This window comes from Bradysia coprophila, unplaced genomic scaffold (genome assembly GCF_014529535.1).
Source record: "Bradysia coprophila strain Holo2 unplaced genomic scaffold, BU_Bcop_v1 contig_732, whole genome shotgun sequence".
In the NCBI taxonomy this organism is placed as follows: Eukaryota; Metazoa; Arthropoda; class Insecta; order Diptera; family Sciaridae; genus Bradysia; species Bradysia coprophila.
In genome coordinates this window covers 753,497-774,803 of record NW_023503972.1, presented here as the reverse complement: position 1 = coordinate 774,803, position 21,307 = coordinate 753,497, and the positions used below count along the sequence as shown (strand labels likewise).

The window sequence follows — 21,307 nt, the reverse complement described above, 5'->3', positions numbered from 1 at the left end:
CACCTTCGATCGGTCCGACACCAATTTGAATAAATAGCCAGCCTGAAATAGTTGCAAAAGTAGCTGAAAAATTAGTAAAAGAAGAATATTTTTTGCAACAATTTTTAAAACCACTTCAAATTGCTGGGAGCCGCCTGAAGTATATAGTATTTGTCAAAGAAAAATATTTTTGCTATGAAGTTGCAAGGCTAAATAGTTATTTATACAACCGAGTGATAAATGGTCTTTTAGGCACTAGATGTGTAGATTGTCACTTGAGGCCATAGGCCGAGTATGACAATACACTTCGTGTGCCTGAAAAAGCATTTATCATCGAGTTAGTTGTATCCAACGTTTTTCGCTATAAAGGCAACGGAAAGTTCAGACGGCAATAACTTATATGCTGAAAGGCTTTCTTAGTGAATTTAGTGAGAGGGTTCCAGCTCAAGCCGGATGGAATGCGTTAGGAAAATAACTATTTTCCATCCATTTGTTCATCCACTGATTGGCCTAAATATTTGAAACGTTTCCGAGAAATGTTAAGAGCTTATCTACATTAGACTTTCATGTCTTTACTGTAAAAATGTTGCTATATAAGGAGAAAAAAAAGGTTATCAAAATTGGTTCAGTACACTGACAAAAAATATTTTTTCACATTACCTGGGACAGATAATCTTTTCAAAAAGATTACCTGCAGATGGCAATGTTACGAAAAGTTAGCTAACACAGGTAATGTTATAGAAATAAATTATCTGTGACTGGTAACGTGCCCCAAAGCTTCCTGTAAGTAGGCTGTTTCATCTGTGAAGCATTACCTGTGACAGATAATGTATCCGTCAAATGTTAGCTGTGACAGGTAGTATATTATCTGTGGTGGGTAACCTACATTAGCTGTGACTGGTAATGTTTTAGCTTATATCCACAATAAAACTATGAAACGTTAAGTACTGAATGGCTCAGTGACAACGCGCTAGACTCATGATCTGAGGGTTCCTGGATCGAATCCAGCGCGTACAACTTTTTTTTTATTTGCAAATTAACTGTTAAGCCTTTACATTACCAGTCACAGCTAATTTTATAAAGGATTGCCTGTCACAGATAATGTTATGAAAATACATTACCTGGGGACGTACATTACCTGTGACCGCTGTTTATTTTTCTGTCAGTGTAGCTAATGAGATATTAAATATACGCCAACGAAAAGTGTCTAAGTGAAAAACTAGTACGACGTTTTTGAAAAACGGGTTTTAATAGAAAAATCCATCCTTTCAAATGTGCCATAGTTATTTGAAAACGGATAAAGCTTGAATTTTGAATTTCAATTAGACACGTTAATCTTAACACTACAATTAAAATTCTAGAAATAGTAACCGAGTAATACCTGTGTTTGATATACGATATATACGATATGGCTCAATATCCGAGTAAATAAAACCAAGTTTATTAAGTCTTCTATTTTGTGCAAATTTTATGTAACGGGTAAATGTGGCGGTCTTTATATTAATCAGCAGTTTTTCTGAAAACTTCTCAATGAAAGTAACTTGATTCTATTCCCACATTTGCTAATTACCCATATTACATATTTATCAGACTGAAGTTTAAGTCTTCGCCGGAAATTTAAATAAATCCAGATAGAACGTTGTGTATATGAATAGTCCCCAACAAATATTTCCGAGATTTGATACAGAAAAGGTATAACGAATAGTGGAGCTTTTAGCAACATGCTTAACGTGAACTTCGAAAACTGTAACGTTCGGAAGTGTCTACACTGAATTTATGAGTAAAAGCTCAGCTAAAAGTTCGAAAGCTTATGCTTGCTGCTGTGAATTTAAGATGATTATTTCGTAAACGTTAAATTAGTTTTGTGGTAGGGAGAGCACTTGTTACTCTGCTTCTACAATTAGAATCTACTATTTATTGAAAAGGATATTTTATACTTTCGGGTCGATATTCTTCGACATCTGTCTACATTCATTCGCATTCAGTACGACAATGACTGTCTCATTTAAAATATTGACAAATATTTAATGTCCGTCTTATAGACCTAATAAGCCCAGAAAACAAAAATTCAGACAATACAATCATTGACGTATATGATACGTGGACAAAGGTTTCTGTACGTGGGACACGTTGAAAACGTAGTTACGTATTTCGGTTGTCAGATTTGAATATTTATGTGGTACGTATTGTGGTGATGTACGTGGCATGTGGATAATTTACGAGTGGGACGCAAGTTAAACGCACAGCACGTATGTTAAACGTATATAGTGGACGTTGGTCTTAAACATTGAATTTGGATCATATTTATAGTTCTTAACACGAAGAAGATAAACGACAAAAAATTAAGTATTTTAGTAAATAGAAAAAGTTCACGTCAAAGTACTTTCATTTCTTATGAAGTCGTTTCATTTTGTAATCATATCAGAGAGTTGTTTAAGTTGAAAGTATCTATAATTGATTATCAATATTTTGATAATCCAAGTCCATAACTATCTTGCCATCAGGTGGCTAATTCCTCGTGCTCTATGAACTTAAATTCAAATGCGTTAAAAAAACGACAAATCAATATTTCTATGCGTTACGTTCCGTATTTTATACGCCACATCCGTTTATGGCTTTCAAAGTTCGCGTCAACAATAAGAAATGTCAACCAACACAACTGTATTCCAACGTTAGAAACATTGTTGGCTCATGATCCGGAGGTCCCCGGTTTGATTCCCGAAGAGGTCAATTTTTAATTTGAAATATTTGTTGCCAATACAACCGAAAATTTTGGCTTAGAAACTTTTATTCCCTTTACTTACGTATACATGTTCCGCACATTCATACTAATACTGCTGTCTCGCACGCATAAGTTTATGTCTAATCGAGCTATGTTTCAATGTTATTTTATATGGATTGTATTTGTGGATTGAATAACTATGAAAACATAAAAACTACCTTACTACACTTTTTAACAGTGGTACGAATGATATACGCATAACACGAAGGAAATTTCGCTCAGTGTACAAATAATCTTAATTTTAAATATTTATCAATCGGCAGATCTGATTGATCAACATTTAAAATTAAGACCCTTTTGAAAACATTTTCGCATTTTTAATTAAATTCTCGTAAACGTTGCACTGATATAATGATAGCTATTTTACCTGAGTTATCAAAAGCCCTTTGTTTACAATGAAAAAAAATGGAAATTACGGAAAGTGGTCGTTACACAAGTTATCGTAAATGAAGCAAATTTAATTCGAACGCCTTTGTCTCTATTCACATAAAATTTAAAGTCAACCTACACCTAAATAGAATTTATATACCATCGACCCACACTTCATTCATCCTACACAACACTCTGTGCAAAATATATGAAAGCTTAATTCGACGTCAATTTAAAAGCTAAATTTATGTATGTAACACTGTTAAAGTATCTTTCGTTCCCTTAGTGTTGATTCAAAACATAATACATCCATGTGTGTGGATGTGTACGAACTATGAATGAGTATGAGCCATATCATGAATGAAAACTTCGTTGTGAAGAAGCTTTTGAACGAAATTTGTTATTGTTTCGGTTTGTCAATTTGAATAATGAAGTTTGCATCAAATAAAATGTCTTCAAACTTCCGAACGAAGAATTATTGGATGATGAATGATTCTATAATCAAGGAAAAATTTCTTTTTCTTCCTGAAGTACCAAAACCGTCACATTCACTCACCAAATTTAGTACCGAAAGAGCTACATTCTCCGACACTTTTTTCTCTCAATTTTCATTCCCGCTTATGTCATTTTCGATCCTATCTTTATTCTTTCCCAGATGTGTCATGTGATATAATGAAGTCAATTTAAACTCAAATCCAGCAATTTATTGTGTGAACTGCAATAACATACACTAATTTATGTTCAATATTCATTCTGTATTAATATTAAGCGTTGCTTCACTACATTTCGAAGAGTATTAAATATGATTTTCTTGTTATAAAGAATGCACTAAATGATAATGCTACGCGCGTATGCATTAATTGGTATTGCTACGCGCTGAACGAAAAATGCTGTACGGTCAACAAATGTAAACAACGACATTAAATTTTTGTATGTTATTTTGTTCGGAATGTGACTTTGGTACTCCAGGAAGAAAAATAGTATACATACCACGGATCAAAAAGGTGTGTTTTAGACCACGGTGGTGAAAACGTCCTTGGTCTCCGCTCCGCTTCGCGTCGCTCCATCCCTGGACCTGGGTCTAAAACACACCTTTTTGATCCTTGGTATGTAACATACTATTCTATCACCATACCATTGATTGAAAATACATAAAAAGGAATTGAACACTCGTCACATGTGCAGGCGTACGGTACAATATAATGGGCAAAGAGTGAACCGGTCACTAATCAGATAAAATATAGTACATTTCTTCTGCACGTTAAAACGATATAAACATTTGTGTGTGGATTGCGCCAAACAAACGATAGGAGTTCAGGTGATTATTGTCGATTTGACGCTGAACGATGAAGAGATTCAGTGAAAAACATCAAGCTGGAAAAGGGAAATTATCTACGAAGACAAAGGACGAACATTCGAGAAGATTTCTGCTGAGAACACATGGTCACGCAACGAACAATAGAAACAGATTCACAAAGCAAAAAAAACAACTATTAAAAATTTCACGTCGTACATGTGGTGGAGATATTCTGTCGAACAACGGTCTCAAATACGGCAAAATGGCGGAAATGAACACGATATTTCCTGCGCACAGTCATTGATGGCCATGTCAACGATGGACAAGTTATTTGATCGGTTGCATGGGTTAATTTAAGTGAGAAAACAATGACAAATCTGCATACTAAGAGCAATGTAAAGAGAAAGTAGATAGATAACATTAGATATGAGACGATAATCAGTTTGTCCTCCAATGTTGTCGATTACACACGTTTTAAAGAAAAAACCTTAAACTATCAGATTTCAGATCACCCTTCAAATCGCTGTATGATCCGAATCCAGCTAATATCGAAATGTCCTCGATCAACAGGTGAAAAAAGACTGCAATCCATTTGCAAGGCTTTAGGTCTGCCGCAAAAGGGAAGCAAAACCGAACTCCTGCAACGTCTGACTAAACATATTGACTTTGCAGGACATTGTGTTCCGAGCCAACAACATTGCACCACCCATTAAATACCACGATTTGGCAGAGCAGTTTCGGAATCTCAGACATCAAAGTGTGTTTAAACTGCACTACATCCATTCATGATATACCGAGAGAAAAACTTTTGCGGAAGATTTGTAAGCAATCCGGTTTGAAGCAGTTTGGCAATAAAGGGGGTCTGGTGGAGAGTTTCGTGGATCATGGTTTGTCGTTCGACAATATTCTCATTATGACCGTGTTCCCACCATTATTTGCGTTGCCATCACTGTCCAAACAAGCAATTTCATCCTTTACGTATAACGATGCTGTTATGGATACTGTGCCTCCACCAGTGTCTGAGCCAGTGATCACCGATCAATCGTCTAATAGCGAGTATATGGATTGGATACGTTGCCATTGCCCTCAGAAAGAACGATTTCTGATGAGGTGTTACCATTGCCGTCGTATGTGACCAATGATTTTGATGTTACATATACGTTGCCTGTTTCTGCCGAACAAACGATTCTACTCCCGGGCGAGCTTGAAGAGGCACATGAACATTCATGAACATTCACAATGTAATGAGTGCGGCTGCGGCAAGGTTTTCGCATAGAAGCGTTACTTGCACGATCACATGAGAAAGCATAATGTCATTCAGTCGAATAAATTTCGACAACAGAGTAATTGCCGTCAATGAATCCAGAAATGGATTTGAATGTGTCGTTTTTAAGGACCAGATCCAGCAACGGCAAATTTTCCACATTGTATGCATTCCATGGTTCGATGTCGGCGGCACTTATGTGAATGTATCGGTTGGTTTCACAAAGTACGCTGATTGTGCATTATGCTGGACGTGCATGGGGAAATATCAAGCGAGGAATTGATGATGGTAATTTGTATTTGTCCGGATGCGGTTCCAGCAGACTGACTGCACAGAGATTACATTGGAAAATGAATCACGAAGTCTTTTGCACTTGGGATCTGCGCAAAGACGAGGGTGATCGCAAACCGTGTCAAAGGACATATACGCAAACTACTCGATTCAGTGTACGTACATCCTTAGTGGATACGATAGTAACCATTTCTTGCGTTCATGCGTCGGCATCATCAATGAAAAAAATACGAAATGCTCAGAACACCATATGTGACCACAATACAAATGCATTTCATGCAAACTTGAACGGTGTTGGACAGCAGTCGTTATTTCGTTTAAATGTCATTGCTAAAAGAACATTCAATTTTGACGGACTGGATGTAGAATAGCACAGTGGTGTTGGGAGTACCAGAGTGTCATACCGCGCCTTAGTGGCAAAACCACCATTGTTGAGGCCCTACTAAAACAGACGCCAAAAACTAAATTCTTGTTTTAATTTCTTGGTGCGGCATCATGTTAAGCTGATGGAACAGCAATGCAAAAATAAATAGTTTTAGCCATCAACTTCCGATTGGTAGAGGAAACACTTGAAAATGATTCAAAATTTGTGTGGCGTGTGACAACGTAGTGATTCACTCAATCTTAACGAACATTGTGCTTTCGAAACAGTCTGTGTGTTGAGTATATATCCATTTAACTTTTCGAACACACGCCAAGAACGCATGACCAAGAACGTTACAAAATAGCAAAATGGCGGATCCGTGTAACAAATTCACTCTCCGTACCACTATATGCTAATGGCACCTACAGCCATTTCGGCCCGTGCACATGCGCATCCGATACCGTTAACCGACCAAAATCGATGTTTGAGGAAAAAGTCGTCATTCACCATAGTATTCCGAATAACGGAGCGAATAGTGACCCAGTTTAGGCGGGTGGGTCATTTATCCAAGTATTTATTTGCAAATAGAATATTTTGCGGTTTCAAAGTAACAATTTTTAAGATTGTTGGCGTACACACAATCGACTAGTGTTAAAGGAATCTGGAATTTATCAAATTAGATTTAGATCGTAGCCGTTTTAGTGTAACACAAGAGATTTTCTCGGTCGGTTTGACTGGAAGAAGAAGAAGAGGAAAAAAAAAAGTAAAAAAAAAGAAAAGTTCAATCGTGTAAGTGGTTCACACTCCATAGTTTTTCCATAGTCTATACGCCGAAAGGGTTTTTTTTTCGTTTCATGGTGTACGTTTGTGTATTGGTGTGGAAAATTTCTAGTGTGTAATTCCCTCTTACAAAATCCCCGATATGGTGTGTCGGACTGTGTCGAATTGAAGGTGAAATGGTCGCATCCGTACAATGTGATAAAAAAATTGTGTTATATTTGTTGTTATTCTAGTGTTTAATATTTTCACTGTAAAATTTATACAAAACGGAAGAAGAGAGAAAAACGGCAGTTTAAATGAATCATAACATAATGAGCTTTCTATTAGTGTTTGAATTCGTAGCATTCTAAAACGTTAGAGGCATACACAAAAAAAAAGTTTCAGAAAGAAGCACATCGCACACTGATACCCACCTAAGGTAAGTTGAATAGCGAAATGATTTTTCCTTTTTCACGTCAATTAGACGGAACAAAATATTTCATCGAATTTTATGAAAATGTCCTCATCGATGTGGAATATGAACTGTTTGTAGTTAATTGAACAATAACCTCAGACAACATTTATCTACTAAAACTAAAAACAAGTATGGTCGTTTCGACTTCAATGTGAACGTTAAGTTAGCCGTAAATTACCAGCTTGATGGGAAAACTAAATTCTCTCGGTTCACATCTCTTTTTCCGTCGAATTTCAATTCAGAAAAATTGGAATTTTACATTTTCCCTGTTAGCTACAAAGAAAAGAACGAAAAATTCACGGAAAATCAATAGTCTGCGTATGCCATTTCGCTTAGATATATATAAGTACAACAACCACATATATTTATATACCCGTTCTATCTCATCATGTACACCATACACACGGACACAAAGCTGTGTGCTTCAAGAAAACTTACTTGTGCTAAATATATTGAGGTTATTTGGATGAAATGAACAAAAAAATGAAATAAAATAAAATACGAAAGTGGGCTGACTGACTGTGCTCTAACAGTCCTCTTCAACTTTCTTCTCAATTTCTTGGACATGATTTTTTTATCGTTTAAATTGATCAGTGGGTTGTCTGCTTCTTTTGTAAAAAAATTCTTTTTGTTATAAGTATGATAGGATGATTGAGCGTTCGACCATTATGCGTATGCATTGGACAGTCTAAACATTATGCACGAAAAATGACGATAAAAATCAGATTAGCGTTGATGTATGATTCATCGAAAATGAACAAATGATTCGTTTAATGTCGTTTCTGAGAACCAACTTTGTATCTACTCAAGTTTATATGCTGTGCTGTATGGACTCCAGTATCTGGACAATTTTTGTACTTTCATCACAATAACAGTAGCGATTCGCTTTACATTTGATCCATTCCACAAATACAAATGAGTGCCACGACTCTCTTGAAATTATAAAAAACCCGTGCAACGAATAAAACCGCAAGATGTTAAGCACACATATTCAGATAATTATGACAACGTGAAATAAATCTCTTGAGGACATAGCATCGTAGGTCGACTGTTCCATTGAACCCTCCGAAAACTTGTATCTGTCTATCTAAATTACTCTTTAACCATGTCAAGGTCCGTCAAGTCAAACATGTTAAACTTAAAACAAAACGAAGATCATTGAACCCATCTCTGCAGAAAGTAATTCAGAATATTCACGCGCTATTGTTCAGTTATTAATAACCCTTGGGTGTTACCGTTAAGTTGATGTGACAACTCATAAAAAAAAACTTATTCCTCAAAGAAATGTAATGCAATTCTGTGCAACATTAAACATTAAAATTATGCTCAAAGCTCCAGTGCTACGTCTCGATTTCGATGTGCAAGTAAAGTTTTTTAATGATTAAAGTTTGGTGCTAATTGTACATTTATGGCAGAATCTTGATGGTATGGTAATACTGGAGGCAACTACAGTAGTTCGTGTTTTAATTGTTAGTGAGGCATCTGGTATCAATTTGTTTGTTGTCTTTTTCAACTTTAGTCTTTTTTTTCTGCGGTTCGAATGAGCTTCTTAGCACCTACATCAATTCTGTATTGTGTGTTGCAAATATGTAATCATTACTCGTCAAAAGAGTCTGAAATTGGAAATTTAATTTTGCTAAATGTAACCGCAATTCAGCCAATGTAACACTTTCCCACCTGATACCGAATCAATGGAATCCATTGCAAAACTAATTAAATAATTGCGTGATATCAAAATTTTATTCAGTTAAAAAACACACATTCACCTACGGATTATTGACATATCAGCACACCTGTTGATTTACTGCCGTAAGGTATAATTTCTCACATCGATGCATAATTTCGTCTACAAATTACTGTAATCGGAACGTTCATTTTATGTGCATCACATTACATATATACGTAGGTGTTGTAGCTGATGAAAATTCCGGGTTTCATCATTTATTTTAATTAGCATGGTTTTCATTGAATTTCCATCAACTCGAACCTCGAACCTGATTATTTTCCAGAATTACTTCCTACGTTGCAGCGCCAACGCATTTTTCATCAAAACTTTTACATTGAATTAATTCACGGAATGTAAACTCAATGGTATGCTGCTGGTAATACACTCCAATGGAAACCATTTTCACGAACTCAACTATTTCAATATCAGTATCAATAGGGAAAAAAAGCCATCCAACAAAAAAAAAGTGGTTCTGGGAAATTAAGTGTTTGTGAGTGTAGCGGATATAATGACGAAGGTTGATTCAATGGAAAATTCATTTTTGCATATCATTCAGCTGATCGATATTTCTGTATGTAAACCATTTTTCCATTAAGTGAGTTTTGTTGTTGTATGGTTGATGCTATACATTCGAACGAATAGAATATTTTAGAGCAATTCCATAGCCCAATATGAATTTGAACAACTGCGTGTACATGCCATAGATGGTGAGTCTTTATTGACCTGTGAGAAAGGTGTCTCTTTGACCGATCTACATTTCGTACTAACTCTTTCCTAATCTATTTAGTGGCATAGTACCAATTTCGGCCCATCGTCGTGCTACTAAATAGCCAATTGGTATCACTGCATTTTTTCGTTCTTATTTACTCTCAGTTGTCATACAGACCAGTTGCACAACTTTGACTGTCCTTATTATATCTCCATCGGTTCAATAATGAACAGGCCCGTAGCCAGGATGGATTGGCAGGAAAGACATCAAATTTTAGTGATAAGACCTACCGCCTAAAATAAATGAACATTAGTAGTTAAAACATCTATCTTTCGACTGAGGACACCAGCCATTAAGAGAACATTGAAATAAAGGAACGATGGTTTTGTACTGTTTGTGCATACAATTAATAAGCTTCCAAAAGATGGCTCCGGCGGGACAAGGTTCACTTTACATTAGTAACTGTCTTAAAACTTTTGGTATCGATTAGCTGTAAAATAGATCGTTACGTTGTCTATAGTCTGAATTTTAGCTATCATATGCTTCTTTTAAGGAAATCAGTTTGACAAGGTATAATTAAAAAAAAGTGTCACGTCAGGACATGTTTACAGTCCAAGGCTGTAAACTTTGGGAAGATCACGCAGATGCAGATACGCGGGTGACACAGTGTCACTGACACACACAAAATTTGACATTTTCATACTTTTTCCTAGAAGATGGATTCTCAAATTTGACAATTAGGTGAGTAGGTGAATTCTCTTTTGAGTGTTCCCGCGTACCTAATAAAATGGTGGTCTGCGTGACCTCCCCAACAGTCTACAGCGTCTACAGTCTTGTTTAGAGTCACCGCAACGCACTCCAATAACAGTCACAAGAATAGATTTTTTAGGCTTCTTATTTTGTGTGGAACTTCAGTGATATTATTCCATTTGACGACAGTGTAGTACTATGCAAATTAGTAAAACAAATGTTATTGAGCCATTGACTTTAGGGCTATTTCGAGTTAATGAGATCGACAATTATGTTGCCGTTTTCCATTGAAATCAGATATTCGTCACATTGCAAAACGCAGCATAATTGTCCAACCCATCAACGTAAAATTGCACGTGTGTTGTCGGCTTTAGTAAATAGCGGTTGTGGCAATGATGCTCAAAATGATGCTGAAAAACCGAATGCAGCAAACTAAAAACGATGTCAAAAGCATATCCCCCAATATCTGTGCAAAATAAATGCAAATTAATAATTCAGCTGGGGGCCTTCTTATAAATTTTGAATCAGACGATATACAATAACACATACACTGTCCCCCATCCAAAAACGTTTATTGTCCGACATCTACTGTTCGGACAAGTACGTTTCAGTAACTAAAAGAAGACCATAATGCCGCACACCGACTTGGCATGCCGATGGGTCGGTCTAAATGGGAACAGTAAAACAAAAGCTCTTTCATAACCGATGCAATGTGACTTAAAATCTGAATTTTGAAATTTGAGAAGGCAGCGAAGGTATACAGAGGAAAGACTGCTCTCCTTACCCATTCTATCGTATCCTATAACAAAGGACAATGGTAAATTGCAGAGAATTCGATTCGTAGCATCAATTTTTAAAAGATTTTTTTTTAGAGTCATTTTTCATTTGGACAAAACAGTTTTAAGAATAAATTTTTAACAAAAATAAGTTTTCGAAAGAATACACATAAATGCAAGCCTTTTGTCCGGGCGAAAAAAAAATTGTGCAACAATGTCTGCGAACAAAAAGACGTCAATGAAAGAAAAGAAAAACTTAATTCAGCTGAAAGCACCGCGTTGCTGATGTTCACGAGATTTGTTCTATTGAAAGCGACGGATGCAATTTCTTTCCTAAATTATTACTCTAAAGCTTCTAAAGTCAATTTACTCAGAAGAGAAAATAATTATTAATAACTTTCACGCAAAATTAGCAACACGAACTAATCGTTTTCATCTTCCACTTTTCTCTTACAATATTCCAACGTAAATTTCGCTTTATGCTTCCTGACAACGGAAACCATTCTAACAGAAAATTTAATTGACAATTATTGCAAAGCGCATTGAAAGTATTTATTTTGTATAAAGCTGCAAACAAAAAGGGATGTGGGTGGTAACCGTGATGCTTTGCATTGTCATTAATTTAACTTTGAAACAACACTTACCTTTGCTAGACGTTATGACAAAGCGACATACCAAGTAATTGTATAAGTTGATTGATGCATCTTGCCGACTTTATCAACAATGACTAGAACTACAGAGATAATAAGACAAAGTTTTGTGTGCGGTAAATGGTTTCTTCCCAATCAAGTCTTTATGGGATGCAACATCAAAATAAATTAAGCTTTTAATCAATCTATGGTTACTATAACAATACATACTATGACTACCAGTATGGTAAACCGACATGGTTTCAGTGTAATTAATTAAATTGTTTCAAACTGAAAGCATACACACATTATGTATTACACAAGTTTGAAACAGAAAGTGGATGAAATTATAATCTGAATCAAAGCTTCAAAGCACCTAGCATCTGTATTCGGACAAAGCACCTAGCATATTAATAGAACATTTGGCTTTTCGAAATAATATACTCTATGTTATAAGTTATAGAGGGATTCTTTTGAAAAAAAGCCTACCGAAATCGGACGCATTTTCCAGTGGACTTTTTTATATGTGTCTAGAAAGTACTTCGACCCTAGAACCCAAAACCACTTTCAAAAAAATTCTTCGAAGCTTTTGTGACTGGTGAAAGGTGATCAAAAACCGAAAACTTGCACTTTTCTTACCAAAATTTCTCCGGGTACACGAGCCGTACATGGTCGTGTGGGGTGTCATTAGAAAGGTAATCACATGTACTATTGAGCCGAATAGAGACTCGTTGGTTTTAAAATTAATCCACACTGAAATATGTGCAGTTGAAGTTTTCAACAGAAAACTTGCACTTTTCTTACCAATATTTCTCTAGTTACACGAGCCGTACATGGTGGTGTGGGGTATCATTTGAAAGGTAATTTTATGTGCTTTTGGGCCAAATAGGGTCTTATGGGGGTTTGAAAGCATCTACGATGAAATATGAGAAGTTGAAATGTTTAAGTGCCCATATTTCATCGCATATGCATCCGAACCCCATAAGACCCTATTTGGCCCAAGTGCAAGTTTTCGGTTGTTGATCACCTTTCACCAGCCATAAAAGCTTCGAAGAATTTTTTTGAGAGTGGTTTTGGCTTCTAGGGTCGAAGTTCTTTCTAGGTACCTATAAAAAGTTCCACTAGAAAACACGCCCGATTTCGGTAGGCTGTTTTTCAAAAGAATCCCTCATAGCATTAATGGTATTATTCACTTTGACTCTCTGTCAGTCCGAGAATGTTAAAATGTTCTGAATGAAATTGGACTCTCATATAGAGTCACAATTCCGTGGGTTCCCAGTCATGATGACGTTCCTGGAAATGAAAAAGGCTAACTCTTTATCTAGCAGTTGTACAGACGGTACAGACCTTGGTCGGCTGCTTCTAGCCCTAACTAGATCAAAAAATATTTGAAGTTGTCAAACACGATTGGGGCTTCAAGCCAGGTTAGGGCGTTTACTATCGCAACGCATTGCGATGTAAACAGCCTTAAACACTTCTTTGATAGTGGACTAACGGATAATCCGAAATTAACGAAACGGCTTGTGTCACTGTTTCGATCTGAGAGACTAATTTCTTTAATGATCTTATCGGGCCATCGCCATGGCGACAGTCATACCCTTTTACATGTATATGTCTAGCGAATCATAAGCGAAATGAAAGTAAACTTCGCTGTGTCTCTTTATACAGCTATGATTTGTGTTGTTTTGTTACAGCCCTGATGATGTTCTTGAATTAGGAACGAACTTTATTGGCAAAAACTAAGAAATTTGTCTTTTTATTGAGCTATTCCGACAATCTGAATATTCATTGATCAGCTCATAAATAATTGAAGGAAAGTAAACTTCGTTCGTTACAGCACAACACTCATACGTGTTTTTTTTTGGTAAGAATCCGAAATGTTTAAATGTGATCATGGAAGTCGAACGGACTTTTACATTGTCAGACATAGGAGATGAGGGAAAACCTGAATTATTCTTCCAGTAAATGGAACTGAAGAACCTCGATTTGAATGATTCCACCGATGATTAAATAGCGACTATTATGTCATTGGATTTGACGACTTTTCTCAAGCAGACGAATAGTCTGACCTGAGTGAGCGTTCTTTAGAACGACAACTGTTCGACATTCTAGGTGTCTCCGTTCCTAGATATTTAGCGACTTGGACGTTTCGTAGTTTTACTTGTTTGGTGTATTTATAATGTATATGACGCTAGGACAAAGGATTTTCATCATTTCTTTCTAATACTAAGACCCTCTTCTTGGGACAGAGAACCTAGCATAGATGGATATTCTATGCTAGGTGCTTTGTCCGAGGGGAAAAGTACGCTGAGCGCAGAAAAATTCCGAAACTTTTCGATATTTTGAGAATCACCCTTTTCGATACAAAATGGCAAAATCAATCAAATGTGAAAACGGTGCCTTGATTTGCGTGCCGGATAAAATTTTCTTTCGATTTTTACCGTCTTTGAATTATTTTTATTTTATCGATCATTCCTTCGATGTATACATAATAACTTGCTTCTTGGAATATGTTTCTCTGTTTTCACAATGGAAAGTGCTAACTTAATAGTCGTATATTCATGTCCCAGTCTCTATATTTATGTTATATATGAATGAAAACAATCGGAGGGTATAATTAGTTGTATCGTCCTGTCAATACTTGTCAGGGACTATTTTTGGTGAAGCATTTTCTTGAATTTTGCTTAATTTTACTAAATTTTCCTTCATTTTTCTAAATTTTCCCAAATTTTCGTTAAATATTTTTGGGAAAATGTTGAAAAATTTAGGAAAACATGGGAAAATAGTCCCTGGTACTTGTTGTTGCCAGCGTAATTTAAATGAATAAAAATCGTTTCATTTTACTAGACAATGTCCTCATACGAGACAGATGCAATGCTGGAAACGTTGAGTTTGAAGTTGCGAGACGCTGAAGTGAGAAGAGCTGAAGCTGAACGAGCACATCAGGTAATTGGCATTTTCGTTTTTCGTATACCCTTAAATAATTCATTGAATTAGACTTATTAGTTCTTGTAATTTCATTTTATCAATCTTCAATAGAAATATGATGATTATAGCATTTATTATAGAGGTGTTAGCTATATCAACGGTGTATTTACATTGATTTCGATAGAATTTTCACTTAATCAAACATCCCCCTAAATATTTTTATATTTTATGGTTTTGTGAAGTATTAAACCGATACACCACGAACTGAACGACTGAAATCGATACGCTCGTCAATTATTTATGAAAAGTTTTCATTTTCATTCCGAACACTTAATACGAATTACCGAACCAATTATGTACATATTTACTACACATCCAATTGTTTTGAGCCGAGATTGACATATATGAGTTTTAAGTGAACTCTACTGTTTCGAAACTTTTAACCAATCGAGAATAGATTCATAGCCCGTCATACAACATAGATCATAGCATTTCATTTTGATGTTTAAGTAATTGCATTACTGAACTTTTCCTTTCGGTAATACGTTCATTATGCTGCTGCATTATAATGTCGATCTATAAATTAATATAATTGTTTATCACCAACAAGAGATGCATTTATAAGTATTTGATGTAATATTCGTTTAGAAATAGTAATTAGGTAAGAAAAGGACGTATTTAAATGGAAGACAAACTCAGGAAATGGCAGATTACGTCCTTGTTTGGACATTTTTATTTTGAAGAGCGGCTCCATATAAGTTCACATAAGCTTTTTTATTACCTTCTACGTGAGAAAGCTTACCGTTACATAGCAGTTTGTCCTCTGCTGAAATGATACATTAAATGCTGAATATTGTCGACTCATTTTACGTGAATTTCTTTGTGATATTCAACTTTCGCATGCGGCCAGCAATTAACTAGAACACATTGGATGCTGTTACGTAATTCATGTGGTTCATTTTATCACATTTATTGAATTCACGCAATGAATTACTTTTACAGCATCTTTTGTAATCTACTGTCACTTGATGTGACTAAGCAATGTAAATTCAGATTTTATATGAGCAATATTCGTTTACTCAAAAACGTGAGGTTTTACTCCGTGACGGCTGAAATTTACATCAAGTTTTTAAGTAAAATACCTTGGCAATGGCAATGAGACCAATGATGGAAATTACTTCTTGTGTGTTTACCGACCTCAGCTTCGCCTCGGATCAGAAAACTTTTCATAAGAAGTATCATTTCTTTCATTTGTCCCGTTGTTACATGTTGTGGAAATCCAAGCTCTGACGAAGCCATTTCCGTCATGTGTCCCATTGACAAATGAGGTATTTTACACAAAAACGTAAGGCAAAGTTTCGGTGCTGTCAAGTAAAATCAACTGTACATTAAGTAAAACTGTAAATTACGTACTAGTTTGGCAATTTGTTTTTGACAAATCTGGCGGTTGCAGCAAGAGACGAGTACTAGGGATGCAACCACATAAGTCAAAAGAACAATCTTCGAACCATTACGTAGTCTATTTTACGAGTTTTAACGCAATCCGTGAAGGAAAACGAGTTTCTGCGGGGTGCAGCAAGTAATAGTATGTAACATACTTGGACAATTAAGTGGGTCATGATTGCATGTGCGCTTGAATATATCAAAGTATGAATAATTGGTGAAACGAGTGTAGCGAAGCGGACCGAGGGTAATGATTTTCATACGAGGATTTACGCACACATTGAAACAATTGCATTTGACTCACTTAAGTGTCCATTCCACTAAACAAAAAGTACTCCGTGAGAGAGAGGAGTGAGAGAGCGAGCTGTCAAATAAACAAAGGAAAAATTGAAAAAATTCAATTTTGTCTTTCACACGGAGTACTTTTTTGGTAAGAGGAAAGTAAGCATTATGTGGCTAAGATTGTATCATATTTTGTCACATTATAGCGTCAGGTATAGTCGAAAACGCAAACATTTTGGTCACAGTCAACTAAGCAAAAATGAGAATATTGGGTTTGCATCGTAGTGGAATAAACGAAGGTTGACAAAATTCAATGAACTTTACTATCACAGTTGGTAGTAAAGTATTAGTAGTAGTAAAGTCTGTATGCGATGGTAAAGTACTTTACTGTCGAAGTAATGAGGCATTTCCCTCAAGGGTGAAAATCCGTTACCTCGATCCTAAAGTAATACTATATCAGTGAAGTAACTTGATATCTCGTATCACGATGATTAAAAGTACCTCAGGCTTGGATATTTTTACTTATCTAAATACGAGATATCTCATTACTTCAGTAATACGATCACATTCAGAACGGTGATGTAGAGTGTTTGCTACCGAAGTAGGTATCTTACACAGAAAAAAAACTTATATGGCGCTGATGTGATAAAATCATGTTAAAGAATTTTGTGCAAGAATTTTGTAATTTATTTTAAAAACAAAAAAATTTTATTGAACAAAAGTTACCAAACTGCAACATAAAAGTATTATTACAAGGGATGGCATGGTGTTTTTACAGGATGCTCTGTCCCAATTGCGTGGTGTATCATCATGTGGTAGTCGTTCGAGTGAACCACTTGAAACGTTGCAATCTCGAGCGCGGGAATTGGAAAAGAAGGTGTATTTGTAAAATGAAATCGTATCTAAACTAAATATCCTTTGTGGGAAAGCAATTAGTTTTTTTTTGTTGTTGAAATTTTCGTTGTCTTACGAATGAATGGAATGTAAACTCTTGTAACTATTGTATTGCTGTGGTCTATTTTACTTTATCGTTTTATAAATGTTTTAGCCCAATGTAACCTATGCTCGTTGTCATTTTATTGTAAATAATTTTTTATTGTAAATAAATCTCTGTTTGATTTGAAATTTCGCTTTTGCTGTTTAGTCCTCAAAGGGAATCCAATGATTCAATTATATTGTACGGAAATCGATAAGGTTTCTCGTGTAACTATTAAGTTTATATTATAAATAAAAACTTGGAAGTATAGTTTCTCTTTAACGATTTTGAGAATGCATCAGAGTGCTACACTTCTTATTTTGTAGAAAATTATATTCAATTCGAAGGGAAATGTTATAGCCATCACTGTATGTCAGGGCTTATTATTCACATTTTTCCAGACTTTTAAACAATTTTTCAAGAATTAAATTAATGAAATTCCTAAAATTCTTAAAAATTCTCAAGAAAATTTTAGGAGTTTAAGAGATTGTTAGAATTAATTCTTAAAAAATTTTAACATGTCACATACTGTCATCTATAACGACGACAAATATAATAACAAGCTGTGGGTTTTTTATATTAAAATGCACGTTTAAAAAATGAAGTACAAGATTTGAAATCAACAGATTAAAAATACCTTGATCGATGGAAGTAATAGACCTGATAATAATAACTGTTTGCCGCCTGTAACAGGTTAATATTACAGTTAGTTCATTCTAAAAAAATCATTTGTCAGTTTGTCAAGAGTTTTAAACGTCAATGATGTTCCCAGTCAATTAAGTGTTTAGCGCAAAATTAGAATATGCCTTACCGAATTCAAATATTGTGCCAAAATAAGATAGACTTGGAAGCACTTAATAGACTGGGAACTTCGATGACTTTTAAAACTCTGATAAATCTAAAATCGTGTTTTCTAAAGATGAACACACTGTAAGAATTTTAAAAAAATTTCAAAATTTTAGAAGAAATTTGCCGAATAATAGGCCCTGCTGTACGTCTTCTATTAAATTTCGAGATCTGGCATTTTTCTTCTTCTGAAAGACGGAATTACAATATCGAATGAGAAAGAGAATGTCAACAGTTGAAAAAGTTCGAATTAATTTGTAAAAAATCAGACGAACGATTTTATCGAACACAAGACGTGACAAATTAATAAAATGCAAAACCAGCTGCAGCTGTAAATTTTATGCTAAATATTTTGGAGTGCTTCAGCCAATTAAATAGTAAAATGAAGAATTTGTTCGTTCGAATTGATGTCACTGTTTTAAACTTATTTTTAAATTTAAATGTGCTTAGGTGATAAGACAAAACTTAGAGTCACACACGCCTTGACCAATGTTATGACAAAATCTTTTATAAATATTCGCAATTATATAATCAGCATGTAATCGTAGCGTTTTCTATTACAAAAAAGACACGATTATCCCGTCAGTCAATTTATAACCGCAAAACCAAAAATTAATTAACAGGCTGCATTGGAAACGGTTAGATGTGAGGAATTGCAATTAGAATTATCGGCTGCATTAAAATCAAGATCGGCCAGATCAACAGTGGCAACAATGCCCAGCCAGTCGACGGTTACGTGGGCACCAACACCCACCCAACATCAACCGATATCGCATCATTCCACATCATCATCTGTAGCCCAACCACCAACGTCATTACACACATCGATGTCACAACAGTCGTCGTCACATCAGCAGCCACAAGCAGGCTCCGAAATAGATAGAATAATGGCCAAGATCGAACAGGCACGTTTATCAATTGCTAACGTATGTGATCATTAATACAGCAACAAAATAATACAAAAGACACGAACAGCACCGAATTGTACCTAAATATCACCAAATTTAGGAACAATGTTGTCCGTTGCCACATTACTGCCAAAAAAACACAATTAAACTGAACAAAAAAAAATTCAGACAAATCAATTACCGAAAAATTTTGATGTTCTAATTCTAACATGGATGTTGCCTGTGTGTCTATAATCATATCAAACACCTATGTCTAACTCCCCCCAATATGCCAATGCTAATTTATTTATAGGACAATCGTATACTCGCCGAATTGGAGCATCCTCGAACGACCGGCCCACAACATATGCCATCATCATCCATCGGATCTGGATTGACTTCCACCATTGTGCCAACATCATACTCAAGTGGCAACACGTCCGGATACATGGGAATCAATTCGATGGGAGTGACGTCGAGTAATAGCAGCCATGCACTGACATCATACGATCCGACCGGATTGGGCACCGGATCGTCGGTGGTCGGTAATACATCAATGTCGGCCAATGCGAACGTTTCGCCATTACCTGTACGTCATCAAATGAATCAAATGAATACCATGCCACCCCTTTGTCAGGTGTGCGAATTAGACGATTAATTGAATAGAGATGCTCGATTATATAAATATGATTTTGTTAATTGGTTCTCATTAACCCCTTGGTAGTTTATAGATCCTTCACAAACATTTTCTTTTTTTTTTGAAACATTAGATAATTACTAGACATAAATACGAAAATAGTTGACCTCACCCAGTGTAGCATGTCATTTGTCATTAATTTGTGTATGTAAGTGATGCGTTACTTCAGTTGAATTTTCATTTTATTAATGAAGTGAATGAGGTGCAATGTGCACAATGCACATAACAAAATGCGAAAAGAATGGAAAAGTCACCAGTTTTAAAAATAAGCCTTCACTCTCACCATTTCACCCACGGTGACTTGTTACGCATGCGTATCGAATCTTAGTCACTCTACCTGTTGATGGATCTTATCAACGAATCAACGCAAATTTAATAACAGAAAATAGAATTCACATCAGCCTATGCTACACAAATGAATTTTGTAATGAAATCAATTTAACAATAGCTCGACGTTTCCTTTCTAATTGCTCTTGGCAAAATGTAACAGTTGCAATAACGAAAACTATAATTGCAGAGTTCGACCATGCCAGTTCTTTCTATGCACAACACTTACTCCATACCGACTATGTCAGCTAGCTATACGCTTGGCTTGAGTGGTGCACCTGGACCATCATCATACACATATCCGAGCAGTGGAGTCACATTGGGCGGTGTCAATAATATTCTCGGCACCGGTTTAACGGGTGCGTCGCAAGTGGGTGCAAGCGGTTTATCAGGTTTAATGGGAACAACCGGTCTCGGATTATCGTCTACGAATCCATTGTCCACAACGCTTCCAGGCATTGGCTACAATTCGACATCGTATTCAACGTATACAAATCCGCTATTAACATCCGGTGCTATGAACATCAAACTCAAAACGTACGACGATTTGGATATGATTGCACGATATGGCAATAGATCGGGCACGACACCAAGTTCACCCATACCGCCAGCGAATTGGGGCTTAGATATGTACAGTGGATTAGACGGTGTCAATCCGGCATTTATGCATGCTCAATCCCGGCTGGGTGGATTGGATCTGGAACGTAAGCCTAACTTAAACGAATTAGAAATATTCTTGATTTTCCGTCAG

The 21,307-nt window shown here is 35.8% G+C and overlaps 1 protein-coding gene across 15 annotated transcripts in view; it reads left to right on the top strand.

Moving 5' to 3' along the window:
• Positions 1 to 6,829: 6,829 nt before the first annotated feature.
• LOC119084496 (RIMS-binding protein 3A-like) overlaps positions 6,830 to 21,307 on the top strand; it is a 39,802-nt gene continuing 25,324 nt past the window's right edge. For 6 of the 15 annotated variants that reach the window (XM_037194513.1, XM_037194508.1, XM_037194507.1 and 3 more), the window contains exons 1-6: positions 6,831 to 7,544; positions 15,018 to 15,116; positions 17,602 to 17,700; positions 19,269 to 19,571; positions 19,846 to 20,169; positions 20,747 to 21,260. In XM_037194513.1, the coding sequence (XP_037050408.1) occupies positions 15,021 to 15,116; positions 17,602 to 17,700; positions 19,269 to 19,571; positions 19,846 to 20,169; positions 20,747 to 21,260 (1,336 nt within the window). In that variant the 5' untranslated portion in view covers positions 6,831 to 7,544; positions 15,018 to 15,020. Of the gene's footprint in view, positions 7,545 to 15,017; positions 15,117 to 17,601; positions 17,701 to 19,268; positions 19,572 to 19,845; positions 20,170 to 20,746; positions 21,261 to 21,307 lie in introns of all 15 variants that reach the window. The other 9 variants (XM_037194511.1, XM_037194510.1, XM_037194515.1 and 6 more) reach the window with 7 other exon arrangements.